Raw genomic sequence first — 22,500 nt, forward strand, 5'->3', positions numbered from 1 at the left:
CTGGAGTTACACGCTTTAGTCACAAGCTCGTTTGATTTATTTTCATTGTTATCGATTAATCATGTGATTAAGTTAATCACGATTAACTCTTGTGTTGAGGGCGATTAATCGTGAATCAACTTCTATTTTTGCTTTTATTCTTCGTAATTAACTTCTATGCTTAGGTGTGATTAATCGTAGTTAACTTCCATGTTAGATGGCATTAATCACGGTTAACTTTCATGTTCGATGTGATTAATCGGGGCTAACATCTACGTTGGATGCGATTAATCTAGGTCAACTTCTATTCCGGATACGATTAATCACGGTTAACTTCTATGTTAGATGCGATTAATCATGGTCAGCCTCTATGTTGGATGGGATTAATCGAGGGCAACGTATATGCTAGATGCGATTAATCGCGGCTAACTTTCATGTTCGATGTGCTTAATCGTGGCTAACATCTACGTTGGATGTGATTTAATCTAGGTAACTTCTATTCCGGATGCAATTAATCATGCTCAGCCTCTATGTCGGATGTGATTAATCGAGGTGAACTTCTATGCATAAATGTGATTAATCGAGGTCAACATATATGCCGGATGCGATTAATCGTAATTAACTCTCATGTTATATGTGATTAATCACATTTAACATTTAAGCTGGATGCGATTAATCGTGGTTAACATCTGCGTTGGATGCGATTAATCAAGGCCAACTTCTATTCCGGATGCGATTAATCACGGTTAACTTCTATGCTGAATGCGATTAATCATGGTCAGCCTCTATGTCGGATGGTATTAATCAAGGTTAACTTCTATGCTTAGGTGCGATTAATCGTAGTTAACTTCCATGTTAGATGCCATTAATCACGGTTAACTTTCATGTTAGATGCGAATAATCGTGGTTAACATCCACGTTGGATGCGATTAATCTAGGTCAGCTTCTATTCGGGATGCAATTAATCACGGTTAACTTCTATGTTAGATGCGATTAATCATGGTCAGCATCTATGTCGGATGTGATTAATCGTAGTTAACTCTCATGTTAGATGTGATTAATCGTGGTTAACATTTATGCTGGATGGGATTAATCGCGGTTAACATTTATGCTGGATGTGATTAATCGTGGTTAATATCTACGTTGGATGCGATTAATCAAGGTCAACTTCTTTTACGGATGCAATTAATCACAGTTAACTTCTATGTTAGATGTGATTAATCATGGTTAGCCTCTATGTCGGATGTGATTAATCGTGGTTAACTTCTATGTTAGATGCGATTAATCACGGGCAACCTCTATGTTGGATGCAATTAATCTAGGTTAGCTTCTATGCTAGATGCGATTAATCGTGATTAACTTCTATGTCGGATGTGATTAATCACGGTTAACTTCTATGGTATATGCGATTAACTTCTATGCTTCAGTGCGATTAATTGGGGTTAACTTCAATGTTAGATGAGATTAATCACGGTTAACATTTATGTTGGATGCGATTAACTGTGGTTAACATCTACGCTAGATGCGGTTAATCTAGGTCAACTTCTATTCTGGATGCGATTAATCGTGGTTAACTTCCATGTTAGATGAGATTAATTGCGTTAAACGTCTATGTTGGATGCAAGGTTAACTTTATGTTAGATGCGATTAATCGCAGGTAACTTCTATGCTAGATGCAATTAAACACAGTTAACTTCTATGCTAGATGCGAGTAATCGCGGTTAACTTATGTTCGATTTTCTTAATCGCTATTAACTTCTATGCTAGATGTGATTTTTTGCTGTTAACATCTATGCTAGATGCAATTAATCATGATTAACTTCTATGTTAGGTGCAATTAATCGAGGTTAACTTCTAAGCTAGATGTGATTCATTTCTATGTTAGGTGTGATTAATCGAGGTTAACTTCTATGCTAGATGTGATTAATCGTGATTCATTTCTGTGTTAGGTGTGATTAATCGAGGTTAACTTCTATGCTAGATGTGATTCATTTCTATGTTAGGTGTGATTAATCGAGGTTAACTTCTATGCTAGATGTGATTAATCGTGATTAATTTCTATGTTAGGTGTGATTAATCGAGGCTAAATTATATGCTAGATGCGATTAATCGTGATTCATTTCTATGTTAGGTGTGATTAATCGAGGTTAACTTCTATGCTAGATGTGATTAATCGTGATTCATTTCTATGTTAGGTGTGATTAATCGAGGTTAACTTCTATGCTAGATGTGATTAATCGTGATTCATTTCTGTGTTAGGTGTGATTAATCGAGGTTAACTTCTAAGCTAGATGTGATTCATTTCTATGTTAGGTGTGATTAATCGAGGTTAACTTCTAAGCTAGATGTGATTCATTTCTATGTTAGGTGTGATTAATCGAGGTTAACTTCTAAGCTAGATGTGATTCATTTCTATGTTAGGTGTGATTAATCGAGGTTAACTTCTATGCTAGATGTGATTAACCGTGATTCATTTCTGTGTTAGGTGTGATTAATCGAGGTTAACTTCTAAGCTAGATGTGATTCATTTCTATGTTAGGTGTGATTAATCGAGGTTAACTTCTAAGCTAGATGTGATTCATTTCTATGTTAGGTGTGATTAATCGAGGTTAACTTCTATGCTAGATGTGATTAATCGTGATTCATTCATATAGTAGGTGCGATTAATCGAGGTTAACTTCTATGCCAGATGTGATTAATCGTGATTCATTTCTGTGTTAGGTGTGATTAATCGAGGTTAACTTCTAAGATAGATGTGATTAATTTCTATGTTAGGTGTGATTAATCGAGGTTAACTTCTATGCTAGATGTGATTAATCGTGATTCATTTCTATGGTAGGTGTGATTAATCGAGGTTAACTTCTAAGCTAGATGTGATGCATTTCTATGTTAGGTGTGATTAATCGAGGTTAACTTCCATGCTAGATGTGATTAATCGTGATTCATTCATATAGTAGGTGCGATTAATCGAGGTTAACTTCTATGCCAGATGTGATTAATCGTGATTCATTTCTGTGTTAGGTGTGATTAATCGAGGTTAACTTCTAAGATAGATGTGATTAATTTCTATGTTAGGTGTGATTAATCGAGGTTAACTTCTATGCTAGATGTGATTAATCGTGATTCATTTCTATGGTAGGTGTGATTAATCGAGGTTAACTTCTAAGCTAGATGTGATTCATTTCTATGTTAGGCGTGATTAATCGAGGTTAGCTTCTATGCCAGATGTGATTAATCGTGATTCATTTCTGCGTTAGGTGTGATTAATCGAGGTTAACTTCTATGCTAGATGCGATTAATCGTGATTCATTTCTATGGTAGGTGCGATTAATTGAGGTTGACTTCTATGCCAGATGTGATTAATCGCGATTCATTTCTATGTTAGGTGCGATTAAGCGTTATTAGCTTCTGTTAGATGTGATTTATCGATTTGACAGCACTAGTTTCAACTAAATGTCTTAGTTTAAAGACAGATAATATTAATATTAAGTCCTGCAGTTTAAGAAATAGATGAGACTCCTTCTGGGTCAAACTGAAGAGAGAAACGGCTATAAAGCGAGCGCGAGGTTGAGTCTCTGACGGACTGCTGGTTTCATCTCTCATGGGTTTATGTGCAGTATTCAGGTCAGTCTTCTGCACTGCCCGTCCTCAATAAAGTGTCCTACTTTCCCTCGTCCTCAAAGAGCAACGAACACTCTGAGGAACACTAAAGCACAAACTGTGAAGAAGTTTCATGCAGATCTTTTCAATACGACATAGTGACCAAGACTGTCAAAGTCCATGAAACCATACTGAACTTGCTAGGGTATTATGGGATGGTTGCCAGGGTGTTGCTATGGTACTCTGGGTTTAGTTTAGTTTATTTATTTATTTAACAGGGACCATGCACAACACAAATATTGTGCCAGAGTTAGCTAAATAGCTAATTTGCATCTGTGGTCCCTGGGCAGGATGATTTGATTATGATTATTTGAGGATGAAAAATTAATGATCACACGATTGATTTTTCTTAAACCATGATTTCAGTTCCGTTTTAAAAGTACAAAATGATGCACACTCTCTAATATGAACAGGCTATGAGTTCCATCTTTCCACTGCTCTCTATGAGAACGCTGATTGTCCAAAGGCAGTTTTCTTAAATTTAACTGAACAATCGCCTCTAACGGATGCCCTGGTTTCCCTAAGGTTGTCTTTACAGAAAGTCATACACTGTTTAAGAGGTGGTGGTGCAAGATCATGTATTAATTTATACATCAAACACATATCTGCAAAGAATAAAAAACAATCAAACGTCAATCATTTATAATGTCTGATGATAAGGCAGTGATGATAACTCCTTGTTTGTTTATAGAGAATATATAATGGCTTCAATCTTGTTACACATGCTTGAGACCAGCTTGTGGCACAATAAGATAAATGCGGGAAAATCATTGTGTGCATAAAAAGTTTAGCAGCAGCAAGAGATAATCGATGCCTAATATTCCTAAAAATCATTAAGCTTGCTCTAACACATCTAGAAACTAGGGCTGTCAAAAGATTAATCGCGATTAATCGCATCCCAAATAAAAGTTTGTGTTTTTCATAATATATGTGTGTGTGTGTGTTAATTATTATTTATATATAAATACACACACATTCATGTATATATTTAAGGAAAAAATATTATTTTTATATATAAAACATTTATATTTATATATATTATAGATTATATAAATGTATATACAGTATATACAAGCAAATATTTCTTAAATATATACATGCTTGTGTGTGTATTTATATAAAAATAATAATTAACACACACACACACATATATTATGTAAACACAAACTTTTATTTTGGATGCGATTAATCGCGATTAATCTTTTTGACAGCCCTACTAGAAACCTTTTGTATATGTTTCTTAAAATTTAAGTTTGAATCTATAATCATACCCAGGTATTTAAAATGCTTAACAATATTTATTGCTTTAGCTTTAATTAAGATATCTGGCTGATGCTTATCATTTCTTTTAATAGAGAAATACATTCCCACGGTTTTACTCACATTAAGAGTAAGACATGAATGATTTAACCAATCTGAGATTTTGTTCAGTGCAGCAGTCAGTTTGATAGCAGCTTGTTCTTTTGTTTTAGCATAAGTACACTCTAAAAAAAAAAGGTTCTATATAGCACCAAAAAAGGTTCTTGGCTCGTAATCATAGGGGAACCTTTTTTAGTGCTATATAGCACCAATTTTGGTGCTTCAGTGGTGCTTCAGCGGTTCTTCAGAGGTGCTATATAGCACCTTAGTCAAAGAACCGGTGAAGAACCTCTGAAGAACCTCTGAAGAACCTCTGAAGAACCACTGAAGAACCGGTGAAGAACCTCTGAAGAACCTCTGAAGAACCTCTGAAGAACCTCTGAAGAACCTCTGAAGAACCAAAATTGGTGCTATATAGCACTAAAAAAGGTTCCCCTATGATTACGAGCCTTTTTTTTTAGAGTGTATAAATTACTGTATCATCTGCGTACATCTGGAACTGAACCTCTGGACACACTGAGGGCAAATCATTAATAAAAAAACGAAATAAAATTGGTCCAAGAATAGATCCCTGTGGGACTCCAATAGTGCAGTCAAGAAAGGAAGAGAATATACCATTCATTCTTGTACATTGTTTCCTTAAATTTAGATATGATTCCATCCGTGTTATTGTATTAATAGAAAAATTTAACTTTGACAATTTAGATAAAAGTACATTATGGTCAAAAGCCTTCTTAAAATCAAGGAAGACAGCACCAACAACACCTCCTCTGTCAAGACTAGATTTAATTTGTTCAACAAAATAACAGTTTGCTGTCTCTGTAGAATGACGTGCCCTAAATGCAAACTGCATTGGATGTAGTGGAAAATAACCTAAGATTTAAATACTTTATTAACTAATTACAAATTACCTTTTCAGTTACTTTGGAAACCACTGGAAGAATACTAATAGGTCTGTAATTGGTTACATTAGTAGGATCACCATTCTTAAAAATAGGTCCAAGCGTTCGGAAAATAACTTTGTTTTATTGACAAATTAGATACTTCAGAATAGCGTTAGACCGATATATCGGCCGATATTTGCTATTTTTACGCTGTGTTTGCCGATATTTTTCCCCTGCATTATTTCCAGACAGGCGTCCACAGGGCAGCTCTCACCGTCTTCAAACTCTCTCCCTCGCGCATATTAATCAAAATCAGCTGAGAATTGACACGATGGTAAAAGGTGGAAAGACTGAAGTTTCACGTGGAGCATTGGGAGATTTTCTCCTGAATTACCGCTGGTGTTGCTCAACAAGAGATTAAGTGAAGTTCACCTACACTCTAAAACATGCTGGGTTAAAAATAATCCAAGTTGGGTTGAAAATGGACTAACCCAGCAATTGTGTTGTTTTAAGCAAACATTTAACCCAACCGCTGGGTCAAAACAACCCAATTGCTGGGTTAGTCCATATTCAACCCAACTTGGGTTATTTTTAACCCAGCATTTTTTAGAGTGTAACCATTAAATGACTAGGTTGTAAATAGTTTTAAATTAAGTATAGTACAGTCAGTGTGCACTTTATTATGCTGCTCGCTTGTTGATACTGTGTGCAATAGTGTCATTATTTTATTTATGCTTAAATATTTATTTTCACCACTGAACTCTTTTTTTTCTTCTTCTACATCACCTGTTTTTACTATTTGTTAAATATAGTTTTTTTTAGTTCAATAAATGTTCCTTTTTTTTTTTTTTTTATTGTTATCATCATGATCATTGTGTCATTTTTATGATGTAAATTGAGGGAGCAAAAGCAGTATCGGCTCCAAATATCGGCTCCAGAAAATTCGCTCATCGGCTATCGGCACTAAAAAATCCATATCGGTCGATCCCTACTCCAGAAATATTAAAAACAGGAAAGTTGTAATTTAATGGCACAATATCCTGATTTCTTGCACTAAACCTTTGTGCTAAATCTTGAACTGAATCTATAAAAAAAAGATGTATTGGGTGTTGCTATGCAGTTGCTATGATACTCTGGGTGGCTGCTAGGGTGTTGCTATGCAGTTCCTATGGTACTCTGGGTGGTTGCTAGGGTGTTGCTATGCAGTTGCTATGATACTCTGGGTGGCTGCTAGGGTGTTGCTATGCAGTTCCTATGGTACTCTGGGTGGTTGCTAGGGTGTTGCTATGCAGTTGCTATGGTACTCTGGGTTGCTGCTAGGATGTTGCTATGCAGTTGCTATGGTACTCTGGGTGGTTGCTAGGATGTTGCTATGCAGTTGCTATGGTACTCTGGGTGGCTGCTAGGATGTTGCTATGCAGTTGCTATGGTACTCTGGGTGGTTGCTAGGGTGCTGCTATGCAGTTGCTATGGTACTCTGGGTGGTTGCTAGGGTGTTGCTTTGATACTCTGGGTGGTTGCTTGGGTGTTGCTTTGGTACTCTGGGTGGTTGCTAGGGTGTTGCTTTGGTACTCTGGGTGGTTGCTAGGATGTTGCTATGCAGTTGCTATGGTACTCTGGGTGGTTGCTAGGGTGTTGCTATGGTACTCTGGGTGTTGCTATGCAGTTGCTATGTACTCTGGGTGGTTGCTAGGGTGTTACTTTGCAGTTGAGACATTAGGATGAGAAAACAACGACAGAAGCTCATTTGTAGGTGAACTATGTCTTCAGGGAGGAAGAGTGTGTGTGTGTTGTGTTTATATGTGATCATGGCGACGGCACCATATGGAGGAACTGCAGCTCAATGCCAACAGCCTGAAACGCTGCAGTCTGTGTCTTGATTTCTTTATGAAACGGAGGCAGAAATGTGTGAAACACCTGTTCATGAGATTACAGTTCATTAAAAACTAAACATTTACCCATAATTATAACGCATCTGTCAGATTGAGTTGCATTTGTATCAGAGCCGGTATAAATCCCTGATGACGTGTCAGATGCTCCTTTGATTATCAGACGTGCTTCTTTCACTGCTCGGATGAACTGAGGAAAAGTTATACAGATTTAGCAAAGAACAAAACATCATATGACTGAACTTGAGAATGTTATCATTTCTTACCATAACCAAAAACGTACATTACAGTCTCCTGATTGGCCAATCCTGTGGTGATCTAGTAACAGACGTGATTGGCTAAGAACTCAAAATGAGGGAATCTTTCCCCCCAGTTATTATTATTATAATTATAATATATAATATATAATAATATAATATAATATAATATATATATATTTATTATATATAATTATATTATTATTATTAAGAATAATACTTTATTCATTTAATTATAAAAAAGTATTACTATTGCAATAATATTATTGTGCTGTAAAGTAAAACCAAGCATTTAATAACAATGATAATAATGACTATTATTAATATTTTTTAAGAATAGTATTTTTATTGTAAAGAAATATTACTATATCAATATTACTTATATTATATTAATATTACTATATATATATATATATATATATATATATATATATATTGCAATAGTACTATTTTACTGTAAATAATGAGCATTTAATAATAACAATACTTGTAATAAAACTAGCAATAATTATTATTATTATTCAGAATTAAATGTTTAGTTATTTAAATTATACAAATCCATAAATAATAATCAATAAATATATAAATCAATAAATATTGCAAAAATGGGCATTTAATAATAATAACAACTATAACTATTCAAAATAATATTTGATTATAAAATTGAAATCAATAGAAATATTGTTATTGCATTAGTAATATTGTACTAAATAATTAACATTTAATAATAATACTTGTAATAATAATAATTATTATCATTATTTTTCAGAATGTGTAGTTATTTAAATTTTTTAATTAAAACCCATAATAGTAAAAAATAGCATTTTACAATGATTATTAAAATTATTATTCAGAGTGATATTTTATTTAAATTATAAAAATTAATTAAGTTAAGAAATATTACTATTGCAATAATACTATTGTGATGTAAAGTAAAAATGAGCATTTAATAACAATACTATTATTATTCAAAATAATATAAAACATTTAAATAAAACAATATTGCTATTGTACTGTAAATAATGAGAATTTAATAATATTAAAACTTGTAATAATAATTATTATTATTATTACTATTCAGAATAATATTTTAAATGATATAAATTTAAATCCATAAATAATAATCAATCAAAATTTTTGCTATTGCAAAAATACTATTGCACGGTAAAGTAAAACAATTGCATTTAATAATTATTAAAATTATTATTCAGAAAAAATATATATATATGTAAATAAATAAAGAATAAAAATAAAAATTAAATCAGCTAAGAAATATTACTATTGCAATAATACTATTGTACTGTAAGAGCATTTTAATGATTTAATAGCGGACTATTAATATTCATATCTGTCTTCATATCTGTTCTTTCCGCCGTTAGAGCTTTTATTTTGGTGTAAACGAGTTTCTTTATAAACACGTGATAAGATGGAGGAGCGTTTCCTCGGATTGACACCGTTCATGTGGGTCAGGGTGGAAAATATGATATCAATATGGAATATGATAAACATTCAGAACCCTGAGACTAACCCGGAGCTGTTTTCCTGATGTCCAGGTGGACGTCCTGAAGCTGGACCTGGAAGGCGCGGAGTGGAAGGTTCTGGAGAACCTGGTCCTGGATCAGGTGCTGGACTCCATCGGCCTGCTGCTGCTGGAGCTGCACCTGCACTGGGCGGGGTTTGAGGTGGGCGGAGACGAGGCCACGGTGGTCCGCTATTGGCTCAGCCTGCTGAGGGAGCTGGAGCGCGCCCACTTCCGCCTCTACCACAGCTACAGCGACCCCAGCAAACCCCGGCTCATCCTGCACAGAAACCTGCAGAACGCCAGCAGCTCCTTCATCCTGGGCTGGGTCAACACACACTTCCTGCCGCTCGGCTGACCGGACAGAAGCAGGACACACTCCCAGAAAACTGAAAGGGTTAGTTCAGCCAAAAATGTAAATTGTGTCATTAATGACTGAGCCTCATGTGGTTGGACACCCGTCAGACCTCCGTTCATCTTCAGACACAAATGAAGATATTTTAGTGTAAATCTGATGCTCTGAAAGGCCTCCATTGGCTCAACTTTACACTCTCAAGACCCTTAAAAGACACTAAAGACTAAAGTTACAAAGTCCATCTCACTACAGCGGCTCTACAATAACTTTATGAATCGGCGAGAATAGTTTTTGTGCGCAAAAAAACCCTAAATAACGACTTATATAGTGATGACGATTTCAAAAAACGGCCTCATGAAGCTTCGAAGCGTTATGAATCAGTGAGTCGATTCATGATTCGGATCGCGGGTCAAACCGCCTAACTGCTGAAATTTGGCGATTCAAACCGCTGAATCGACTCACTGATTCATAACACTTCAAACCGCTGAATCGACTCATTGATCCATAACGCTCCAAACCGCTGAATAGACTCACTGATTCATAACGCTCCAAACCGCTGAATAGACTCACTGATTCATAACACTTCAAACCGCTGAATCGACTCACTGATTCATAACGCTCCAAACCGCTGAATCGACTCACTGATTCATAACGCTTCAAACCGCTGAATCGACTCACTGATTCATAACGCTTCAAACTGCTGAATCGACTCACTGATTCATAACGCTTCGAAGCTTCATGAGGCCGTGTTTTGTAATCGTCATCACTATATAAGTCGTTATTTTGGGTTTTTTTGCGCACAAAAACTATTCTCGTCTTCATAAAGTTATTGTAGAGCCGCTGTAGTGAGATGGACTTTGTAACTTTAGTCTTTAGTGTCTTTTAAGGGTCTTGAGAGTGTAAAGTTGAGCCAATGGAGGCCTTTCAGAGCATCAGATTTACACTAAAATATCTTCATTTGTGTCTGAAGATGAACGGAGGTCTGACGGGTGTCCAACCACATAAGGCTCAGCCATTAATCACACAATTTACATTTTTGGGTGAACTAACCCTTGAAGCTTCGGGTCTCTTCTGACGTCAGACAATCATAACAATCGGGGAACAGCAAAGAGAGCCAGCGTGAAACTTTACTGTGGTTTTATTCTGGAGCACGAATGAACAGGGTTATAGTACATATCAAAGTGCGGTTTTATAAAGGGCAATGTAGCACAAAATATGTAATTATATAATATATATATTAAAAATTAAATTAGGGCTGTCAAAAGATTAATCGCATCCAAAATAAAAGTTTGTGTTTACATAATATATGTGTGTGTACTCTGTTAATTATTATTTATATATAAATACACACACAAGCATGTATATATTTAAGAAAAAAATATTTTTATATATAAAACATTTATATTTATATATATTATAGATTATATAAATGTATATACATGCAAATATTTCTTAAATATATATACATGAATGTGTGTGTATTTATATATAAATAATAATTAACAGAGTACACACACACATATATTATGTAAACACAAACTTTTATTTTGGATGCGATTAATCGCGATTAATCTTTTGACAGCCCTAGTACCACTACAGTTTAACTGTTAAAAAAAATTTAAATGTTTAAAAATTAAATACATTTGAATTAAAATCAGCAGTGCGCTGTCAAAATAAAAGTCACACACATCGGCCAAACAGAGAACTGTATAGGCCCAGTGGCGCAAAAAGTGTGTATGAGCTATATGCGGCGCGTAGGGGCGTCAAAGTGATGGTATGAAAAAAAAGTTTTTGGGTATTTTCTAGGGCTGTCAAAAGATTAATCGCGATTAATCGCATCCAAAATAAAAGTTTGTGTTTACATAATATATGTGTGTGTACTCTGTTAATTATTATATACTGTATATACATTTATATAATCTCTAATATATATAAATATAAATGTTTTATATATAAAAATAATATTTTTTTCTTAAATATATACATGCTTGTGTGTGTATTTATATATAAATAATAATTAACAGAGTACACACACATATATTATGTAAACACAAACTTTTATTTTGGATGCGATTAATCGCGATTAATCTTTTGACAGGCCTAGTATTTTCTATATGTAGCTGCTGTTGTGCGTTTCTAAATAGTTTCTGTATTTCCTCAATATTATATAACATTTTAGAGGACTAACAGGCTAGAGTACGCGCCCTCATTAGATTCCATAATAGAATTTTGGATAATAATGGAATATCGCGTGGCAAGCCAAAGTGTTCATACACTGTAAAAAGAAAATCAGGTCTCCAATTGAAAATGTTCTAGTGAGCGATCACATCTACATTTTTCAGTTGGCCAAATTGAATTTTTGTGAATTGATGCAATTTAATTCAATTAAAATCCAAGAAATTAAATTTGGCCAACTGAACATTTGAGATGTGATCGCTCACTAGAAAATGTTCAATTGGAGACCTGATTTTCTTTTTACAGTGTATACACTTGGGCGGCCGTCTGATTGCGCATTGACACGTTAAAAGTGTGCGATTTGACAGCAAAGCGCACGTCCTCGACGCGTAATTTGCAATTTTAAAAAAACGACGCTCTTATAACGTAAATCACACGTCCAGGACGCGCGCTATGAGTCGGACAAAACGCACGTTATTTAGGCTAAACCGGTAAACCAAACTTGTGTTTGAAGTGTCCAAACAGACTAAAGAACGCGCTCTTTCCTTGGTGTTCTCAAAATTGCGTGCTTACTTTTTAGGGCACACCTCTTATAAAGTAAAGATACATATTGTTGACCATCTTTTTAAGTCACATTATTTACCATGATACACTATGGCTGTTATAGAATTAAATGAAATCAGTATCAACAAAATCCATCTTACCATTTATCAAAAAACTTAAACGTAATTACAATTGCCTAAATAATGTAATGAGATTTTTTAGATTTATGTTCTAAATATAATATTTTAATTATAGAAATATGAAATTATTCCAGGCCTATGAAACCATAAACTGCCAGTATATTTGGCGGCGTGAGTGGATTCTAAAATCATTCAACTAATTTGTTCTAATCGACTGTTCAAAAACGGTGAATTATTCAAGAACGAAACCTATATTTAGTTTGAATCTATTTTTGTTGGAAAAATAGAGCAAAACTGTAAAAAATGACAACTTGTTGTTTATTGAACTGTTGTATAAAATTAATATCGCATTTTGCAATCGTGCTGATACAGGCTACTCTGGAAAATAGCACTCTTGCTCGTATATGATATTGCTTAACTCATAGTTTCCTCTTGAATTACTTTCAAACGAATGTTTATTTTTATGTTTGTTATTAGCCTATTAATAACTAGCCTATTTGTTATATAGGTCGATGCAGGTAATTAAAAAATATCAAGTATCGGTTTGCCGATATATCGGCCGATTTATAAATTAAACATACTTTTTTTTAAAATTGAATATTACACTTTTTTTTATTTATTAGATATTTAATTATCAGCCTATAAGTTTCTGTTTGGCTGATGTGTCAGACTTTTATATTGACAGCGCACTGCTGATTTTAATACATTACAATGTTTTTATGATTTTACAAAATTCAGTTTTTATAATATATATACATGTTCACATTTAATGTATTTTTATTGAATGATGCATCTAATATCTTTTTTGTACAAATATAATAAAAATATATTTCATTCAGGAATGAGTCTTAATGAGTCATTGAATCATTCATTCAAAAGATTTATTCATTCAACCGATTAATTCAGGAACGAAGCATTTGACTCACTTAATGAGTGAGTCATTAAATTATTCAGTCAACTAATTCATTCAAACAGCTGATTAATTCAGGAACGAAGCATTTGACTCACTTAATGAGTGAGTCATTAAATTATTCAGTCAACCAATTCATTCAAACAGCTGATTAATTCTGGAACGAAGCATTTGACTGTCTTAATGAGTCATTGAATCATTCATTCAACTGATTCACTCATTCATCCGATTCATTCAGGAACAAAATATTTGACTCACTTAATGAGTGAATCATTAAATTATTCGGTCAACCAATTCATTCAAACAGCTGATTCATTCAGGAATGAAGCATTTGACTGTCTAAATGAGTCATTGAATCATTCATTCAAACGATTCACTCATTCAACAGATTCATTCAGGAACGAAGCATTTGACTCACTTAATGGGTGAGTCATTCAATTATTCAGTCAACCAATTCATTCAAACTGCTGATTCATTCAGGAACGAAGCATTTGACTGTCTTAATGAGTCATTGAATCATTCATTCAACTGATTCACTCAGGAACAAAACATTTGACTCACTTAATGAGTCATTCAATTATTCAGTCAACCAATTAATTCAAACAGCTGATTCATTTAGGAACGAAGCATTTGACTGTCTTAATGAGTCATTGAATCATTCATTCAAACGATTCACTCATTCAACTGATTCATTCAGGAACAAAGCATTTGACTCACTTAATGAGCGAGTCATTGAATCATTAATTCAACCGATTCATTCAAACGTCTGATTCATTCAGAAACGAAGCATCTGACTGTCTTAATGAGTCATTGAATTGTTCATTCAAATGATTAATTCATTCATTCAACCGATTAATTCAGGAACGAAGCATTTGACTCACTTAAAGAGTCATTAAATTCAGTCAACCTATTCATTCAAACAGCTGATTCATTCAGGAACGAAGCATTTGTCTGTCTTAATGAGTCATTGAATCATTCATTCAACTGATTCACTCAGGAACAAAACATTTGACTCACTTAATGAGTCATTAAATTATTCAGTCAACCAATTCATTCAAACAGCTGATTCATTCAGGGACAAAGCATTTGACTGTCTTAATGAGTGAGTTATTGAATCATTCATTCAAACGGCTGAATCATTCAGGAACGACACATTTGACTCTTTTAATGAGGGAGTCATTAAATCATTCACTCAAACGGGTGAATTATTCAGGAGCGAAGCATTTGACTCTCTTAATGACGAGTCATTGAATCACTCATTCAAACAGCTGAATCATTCAGGAATGAAGCATTTGACTCTCTAAATGAGCGAGTCATTGAATCACTCATTCAACCGATTGATTCACAAACAAAGCATTTGACTCTCTTAATGAGCGTGTTATTGAATCATTCATTCAAACAGCTGAATCATTCAGGAACGAAGCATTTGACTCTCTTAATGAGTGAGTCATTGAATCACTCATTCAACCAATTCATTCACGAACAAAGCATTTGACTCTCTTAATGAGCGAGTTATTGAATCATTCATTCAAACAGCTGAATCATTCAGGAACAAAGCATTTGACTCTTAATGAGTGAGTTATTGAATCGTTCATTCAAACAGCTGAATCATTCAGGAACGAAGCATTTGACTCTTAATGAGCGAGTTATTGAATCGTTCATTCAAACAGCTGAATCATTCAGGAACGAAGCATTTGACTCTTAATGAGCGAGTTATTGAATCATTCATTCAAATGGCTGAATCATTCAGGAACTAAGCATTTGACTCTCTTAATGAGTGAGTTATTGAATCACATTGTGTGTTTGGAACTATTTTCATTGGTGAAAGAGCAAAAACATGCAATATTGTGTCTAAACTGTAAGTCACTTGATATTGTTTATTGAACCGCTGTATAAAATCAATATCAAATTTGTAATCGAGCCGATATCTGGAGGAAAACAGAACTCTTCGTGTGATATGAACTATAAATACTGAAGACAATAACGCAGCCACCAAACACACAGACAGCAGAAGATAAACGACAGACATTTATTATCTTCAAAAAGAGAGAGTTCATTCATTAAAAAACAAAAAGCATGAGCTGAAAGTCTCTTGTGTGCGTGTGTGTGTGTGTGTGTGTGTGTGTGTGTGTTTAGGACTGGATACCAGCCCGATAAAAGCGTCACGTCCGTATGAAAAGCTCAGTGTGTGTGTGTGTGTGTGCGCCTCAGTCCCAGAGTTTGATCTGTCCGTCCCAGCCGCAGGTGATGACCTTGGACGTTTCGTGAGGATGCCAGAGTGCGCTGATACACACTTTATCGTGCGCTTTGATCCGGTGATAGAGTTTAGTCGTCTTCCAGTCCCAGATGTTCAGCTTCCCGTCGGCATCACCGGAAACCACGTAACTGAGGACGAGTTTAACACATTTACATTTACATTTACATTTATGCATTTGGCAGACGCTTTTATCCAAAGCGACTTACATTGCATTCAAGGTACACATTTTACATTTTGTCAGTTCTTGCTTTTCCCTGGGAATCGAACCCATGACCTTGGCGTTGCTAGCGCCATGCTCTACTGTTTGAGCTACAGGAAAGCTAATGACATAACACATAATAAAACACCAGCATCTGAGCTACAGTGAGGCTGAAACTGTAATAATCCTCAGGTTATGAGCAGTGTTGGGGAAAGATACTTTGAAAAGTAATGCATTACAATACTGCGTTACTCCCTTAAAAAGTAACTAATTGAGTTACTTAGTTACTTTTTAAGAAAAGTAGTGCATTACAATATTGCGTTACTCCCTTAAAAAGTAACTAATTGAGTTACTTAGTTACTTTTTAAGAAAAGTAGTGCGTTACAATATTGCGTCACTCCCTTAAAAAGTAACTAATTGAGTTACTTAGTTACTTTTTAAGAAAAGTAATGCGTTACAATATTGCGTCACTCCCTTAAAAAGTAACTAATTGAGTTACTTAGTTACTTTTTAAGAAAAGTAATGCGTTACAATATTGCGTCACTCTCTTAAAAAGTAACTAATTGAGTTACTTAGTTACTTTTTAAGAAAAGTAATGCGTTACAATATTGCGTCACTCCCTTAAAAAGCAACTAATTGAGTTACTTAGTTACTTTTTAAGAAAAGTAATGCGTTACAATATTGCGTTACTCCCTTAAAAAGTAACTAATTGAGTTACTTAGTTACTTTTTAAGAAAAGTAATGCGTTACAATATTGCGTTACTCCCTTAAAAAGTAACTAATTGAGTTACTTAGTTACTTTTTAAGAAAAGTAATGCATTACAATATTGCGTTACTCCCTTAAAAAGTAACTAATTGAGTTACTTAGTTACTTTTTAAGAAAAGTAATGCATTACAATATTGCGTTACTCCCTTAAAAAGTAACTAATTGAGTTACTTAGTTACTTTTTAAGAAAAGTAGTGCGTTACAATATTGCGTTACTCCCTTAAAAAGTAACTAATTGAGTTACTTAGTTACTTTTTAAGAAAAGTAGTGCGTTACAATATTGCGTTACTCCCTTAAAAAGTAACTAATTGAGTTACTTAGTTACTTTTTAAGAAAAGTAATGCGTTACAATATTGCGTTACTCCCTTAAAAAGTAACTAATTGAGTTACTTAGTTACTTTTTAAGAAAAGTAATGCGTTACAATATTGCGTTACTCCCTTAAAAAGTAACTGATTGAGTTACCGTAAAACTTCAAATAATAGCCGAGTCCCCAATAGACGCCCGTCTCTTTTAAACGCCTGGTGCAACGACAGGTTTGGGTAAATAAAGGCCGGTCTCAAATAGACGCCGGGTCTGTTTTTTAGTATCGGGCTGTATTTGATCTTCTCAAACCCGTCAGATCGTCTGTTCTATGTTTTGATTAGATTTCACGTGACAGACGGAACCGTTCATGAACGACTCATCACTATGGCAACATAAAGAGGTTAACGAACTTTCAGTCTTCAGTTTTTCTTAATTCTCTCAATACCACCATGGAGAAAAGTATAATTTGACATTTAAGCTGACAGTTGTCAAATTTCAAGCGAGGGTAAAGCTGGATACGGAGCGGCTGAAAAATTCCTTTAATGCTTGCGCGCAGAATTGCGCGTGTGTTTGTGTGTGCGAGGGAGAAGGAGGAGATATATTTCATTAACTTCGGGATGTTATCCTTAGGTATGTGGCCTGACAGTAGCTTCTGATGGAAATGTTTCAAAGAGGGAGAGCCGTGCGCATCTGGGCGGAGCTGTTAGCGCGAGCAAGGCAGGCAGAGTTAGCGGAGGCTGGAGAAGTGGAGGATTGCGACGAGGAGGAGGAATTCGCCCATGATGTGCCCATTGATGTGTTTCGGGCAACAAGTTCATACGCTCAATGGATTTTAGCGGTAACTTGTATTGTTCTGCCCATTGCTGTCACATCGTTTCGTTTTTTGTGCTGCCAATAATCTAAGACATTTCTTACATTAAATGATTTGTTAAACACATTCGAATTAATTATAAATAAAACGTAATATAATGAGGTAACCTCCTACCGTCACGCTTGAACATCTCAACACTAAATTAAAGGCCTGTCTCTTATAGACGCCTGTTTCAAATACAATTGAAATCGGTGATTTGGGTAAATAGAAGCCCGGGCTATTATTTGAAGTTTTACGGTAATCAGAGATCAAAATGAACATCATCTTAGTATTCAAAATGTAGAAATATAAGAAGTCGAGACATCATCAAGGCATATTTTCACTAAAAGAACAAGAATGATATTGAAACTTTATCATTTATATCACCGATTCAATCGCAATGTGAATTTCCTGCCTAATTTCCTAATCAATTAAGACATAAATATTACAATTATATATTAAAAAAATTCTTAAACTTTTTATTTTCCAGTGAAATAATACAAAAGTAATATTTCTTCATTTGTTTTAAATAATTTTTATTTATTTATTAGCAATAATAAGAAAATCATAATTATTATTCATTGTAATTGTACAGCTGTACTGTAAATTAAATACTATTATTTTGCTTAAATATAATGTTTATTTTCCAGTGAAATAGTTCAACAGTAATATTTCTTAATTTGTTTTAAATAAATTATTTCATATTTATTAATAATTTATTAATACTGTAAATTAAAATTATATATTGTTTCTTAAATACTTTTATTTTACAGTCAAATAGTACAAAATTATTATTTCTTAATTTGTTTAAAATAATTTTATTAGGTAATAATAATAAAATCATATTCATTTTCAATTTTCCTGAAATATAATATTTGTTACAGTTAAATAGTAAAAAAAAAATGGTAGTAATAATAATAATAAAAAATATATCAATTTATTGTAATTTTACAGCTGTATAGTAAATTAAAATAATATTTTATTAAATATAATAATTATTTTACAGTGAAATTGTGCAACAGTAATAATTAATTAGTTTTAAATAAAATAATATTTTTATTTAGTAATAATAATAAAATCATAATTGTTCATTGTAATTTTACAGCTGTACTATACATTAATTATATATTTAAATTATACATTTTTATTTTACAGTGAAAAAGTACGAAAGTAATTTCTTAATTTGCTTTAAAAAAAAAAATGTAGTAACAAAATCACCGTAATGTACCGTAAATCAAAATTGTTATATTTTTATATTAAAGTACAAAAGTAAAGTATTTTTTTTATATTATAGTACAAAAGTAATATATCTTCATTTGTTTTAAATAAAAGGAAATTGAAATTATTACTATTATAATAGTCATATTGATATATAATTTTTAATGGGCCAAATTGTGCAGCCCTTCAAACAAGCACAGTAAACCTGGAGCTTTTATAAAAAAAAAAGTTAAATAATTAAATAAAATAAAAAAAATTCCCATTTGCAATATGATTCCTGTTTCCGTGTTAAAGCTCCAGTAGGCCTCGATGAGCTGACTGTGGGCACTGTGGGCTGCTGACCTCATGTCCGGAGAGAAGTCGACCTGACAGGCGTATCCCGCCACCATGTGGCCCTTGAAGATCTTCTTCTTGTTGAGGCGGAACCGGTTCTGCGCTCCGAAGATCAGGATCTGATTGTCCATGGACTGACAGGCCAGCCACTTTCCTGAGGTCAGCACAAACACAGGTCATCAGGGTCAGTCACAGGTCACTATCTACCCGTCTGTCTAACCGTCTGTTCGTCTATCTACCCGTCTATCTACCCGTCTGTCTACCCGTCTGTTCGTCTATCTACCGTCTATCTACCCGTCTGTCTACCCGTCTGTTCGTCTATCTACCCGTCTGTCTAACCGTCTGTCTAACCGTCTGTTCGTCTATCTACCCGTCTGTCTAACCGTCTGTTCGTCTATCTACCCGTCTGTCTAACCGTCTGTTCGTCTGTCTAACCGTCTGTCTACCCGTCTGTTCGTCTATCTACCCGTCTATCTACCCGTCTGTCTACCCGTCTGTTCGTCTATCTACCGTCTATCTACCCGTCTGTCTACCCGTCTGTTCGTCTATCTACCCGTCTGTCTAACCGTCTGTCTAACCGTCTGTTCGTCTATCTACCCGTCTGTCTAACCGTCTGTTCGTCTATCTACCCGTCTGTCTAACCGTCTGTTCGTCTATCTACCCGTCTGTCTAACCGTCTGTTCATCTATCTACCCGTCTGTCTAACCGTCTGTCTAACCGTCTGTTCGTCTATCTACCCGTCTGTCTAACCGTCTGTTCGTCTATCTACCCGTCTGTTCGTCTATCTACCCGTCTGTCTAACCGTCTGTTCGTCTATCTACCCGTCTGTCTAACCGTCTGTTCGTCTATCTACCCGTCTGTCTAACCGTCTGTTCGTCTATCTACCCGTCTGTCTAACCGTCTGTTCATCTATCTACCCGTCTGTCTAACCGTCTGTTCGTCTATCTACCCGTCTGTTCGTCTATCTACCCGTCTATCTACCCGTCTGTCTAACCGTCTGTTCGTCTATCTACCCGTCTGTCTAATCGTCTGTTCGTCTATCTACCGTCTGTCTACCCGTCTGTCTACCCGTCTGTTCGTCTATCTACCCGTCTGTCTAACCGTCTGTTCGTCTATCTACCCGTCTGTCTAACCGTCTGTTCGTCTATCTACCCGTCTGTCTAACCGTCTGTTCATCTATCTACCCGTCTGTCTAACCGTCTGTTCGTCTATCTACCCGTCTGTTCGTCTATCTACCCGTCTATCTACCCGTCTGTCTAACCGTCTGTTCGTCTATCTACCCGTCTGTCTAATCGTCTGTTCGTCTATCTACCCGTCTGTCTAACCGTCTGTTCGTCTATCTACCCGTCTGTCTAACCGTCTGTTCGTCTATCTACCCGTCTGTCTAACCGTCTGTCCGTCTATCTACCCGTCTGTCTAACCGTCTGTTCGTCTATCTACCCGTCTGTCTAACCGTCTGTTCGTCTGTCTAACCGTCTGTTCGTCTATCTACCCGTCTGTCTAACCGTCTGTTCGTCTATCTACCCGTCTGTCTAACCGTCTGTTCGTCTATCTACCCGTCTGTCTAACCGTCTGTCTAACCGTCTGTTCGTCTGTCTAACCGTCTGTTCGTCTATCTACCCATCTGTCTAACCGTCTGTTCGTCTATCTACCCGTCTGTCTACCCGTCTGTCTACCCGTCTGTCTACCCGTCTGTTCGTCTGTCTACCCGTCTGTTCGTCTATCTACCCGTCTGTTCGTCTATCTACCCGTCTGTTCGTCTATCTACCCGTCTGTTCGTCTATCTACCCGTCTATCTACCCGTCTGTCTACCCGTCTGTTCGTCTATCTACCCGTCTGTCTACCCGTCTGTTCGTCTATCTACCCGTCTATCTACCCGTCTGTCTACCCGTCTGTTCGTCTATCTACCAGTCTGTCTACCCGTCTGTCTAACCGTCTGTTCGTCTATCTACCCGTCTGTCTAACCGTCTGTTCGTCTATCTACCCGTCTGTCTAACCATCTGTTTGTCTATCTACCCGTCTGTCTAACCGTCTGTTCGTCTATCTACCCGTCTGTCTACCCGTCTGTTCGTCTATCTACCCGTCTGTCTAACCGTCTGTTCGTCTATCTACCCGTCTGTCTAACCGTCTGTTCGTCTATCTACCCGTCTGTCTACCCGTCTGTCTTTCTGTCTACTCGTCTGTCCGTCTACCCATATGTCTGTCTGTCTACCCATCTGTATGTCTGTCTACCCGTCTGTCGGTCTGTCTACCCATCTGTCTGTCCATCTATCTACCCGTCTGTCTGTCTGTCTGTCTGTCTGTCTACCTGTCGGTCTGTCTACCCATCTGTCTGTCTGTCTGGCTATCCGTCTGTCTGTCTGTCTGTCTACCCATCTGTCTGTCTACCCGTCTGTCTGTCTGTCTGTCTACCCGTCTGTCTGTCTGTCTACCCGTCTGTCCGTCTATCTACCCGTCTGTCTACCCGTCTGTCTTTCTGTCTACTCGTCTGTCCGTCTCTCTACCCGTCTGTCCGTCTGTCTACTCGTCTGTCCGTCTGTCTACCTGTCTGTCTGTCTCTCTACCCGTCTGTCCGTCTCTCTACTCGTCTGTCCGTCTCTCTACTCGTCTGTCCGTCTGTCTATCTGTCTATCTACCCGTCTGTCTAACCGTCTGTTCGTCTATCTACCCGTCTGTCTAACCGTCTGTTCGTCTATCTACCCGTCTGTCTACCCGTCTGTTCGTCTATCTACCCGTCTGTCTAACCGTCTGTTCATCTATCTACCCGTCTGTCTACCCGTCTGTCTTTCTGTCTACTCGTCTGTCCGTCTACCCATATGTCTGTCTGTCTACCCATCTGTATGTCTGTCTACCCGTCTGTCGGTCTGTCTACCCATCTGTCTGTCCATCTATCTACCCGTCTG

General features: G+C 36.0%; 2 protein-coding genes across 2 annotated transcripts in view; one reads left to right on the plus strand and one right to left on the minus strand.

Moving 5' to 3' along the window:
* Nucleotides 1–9,905, plus strand: part of mettl24 (methyltransferase like 24) — a gene marked incomplete at its 3' end in the record, with an annotated part of 35,118 nt that extends 25,213 nt beyond the window's left edge. The window contains exon 6 of the mRNA XM_079832201.1: nt 9,582–9,905. Coding sequence (XP_079688327.1) covers nt 9,582–9,905 — 324 coding nt within the window. The remainder of the gene's footprint in view (nt 1–9,581) is intronic.
* Nucleotides 9,906–15,517: 5,612 nt separating this feature from the next.
* Nucleotides 15,518–22,500, minus strand: part of cdc40 (cell division cycle 40 homolog) — a 38,529-nt gene continuing 31,546 nt past the window's right edge. The window contains exons 15-16 of the mRNA XM_079831910.1: nt 19,607–19,751; nt 15,518–16,055 (exon numbers count right to left, since the gene is read on the minus strand). Coding sequence (XP_079688036.1) covers nt 15,878–16,055; nt 19,607–19,751 — 323 coding nt within the window. The 3' untranslated portion in view covers nt 15,518–15,877. The remainder of the gene's footprint in view (nt 16,056–19,606; nt 19,752–22,500) is intronic.

Source organism: Gobio gobio (genome assembly GCF_949357685.1).
Source record: "Gobio gobio genome assembly, chromosome: 12".
NCBI classification, from domain to species: domain Eukaryota; kingdom Metazoa; phylum Chordata; class Actinopteri; order Cypriniformes; family Gobionidae; genus Gobio; species Gobio gobio.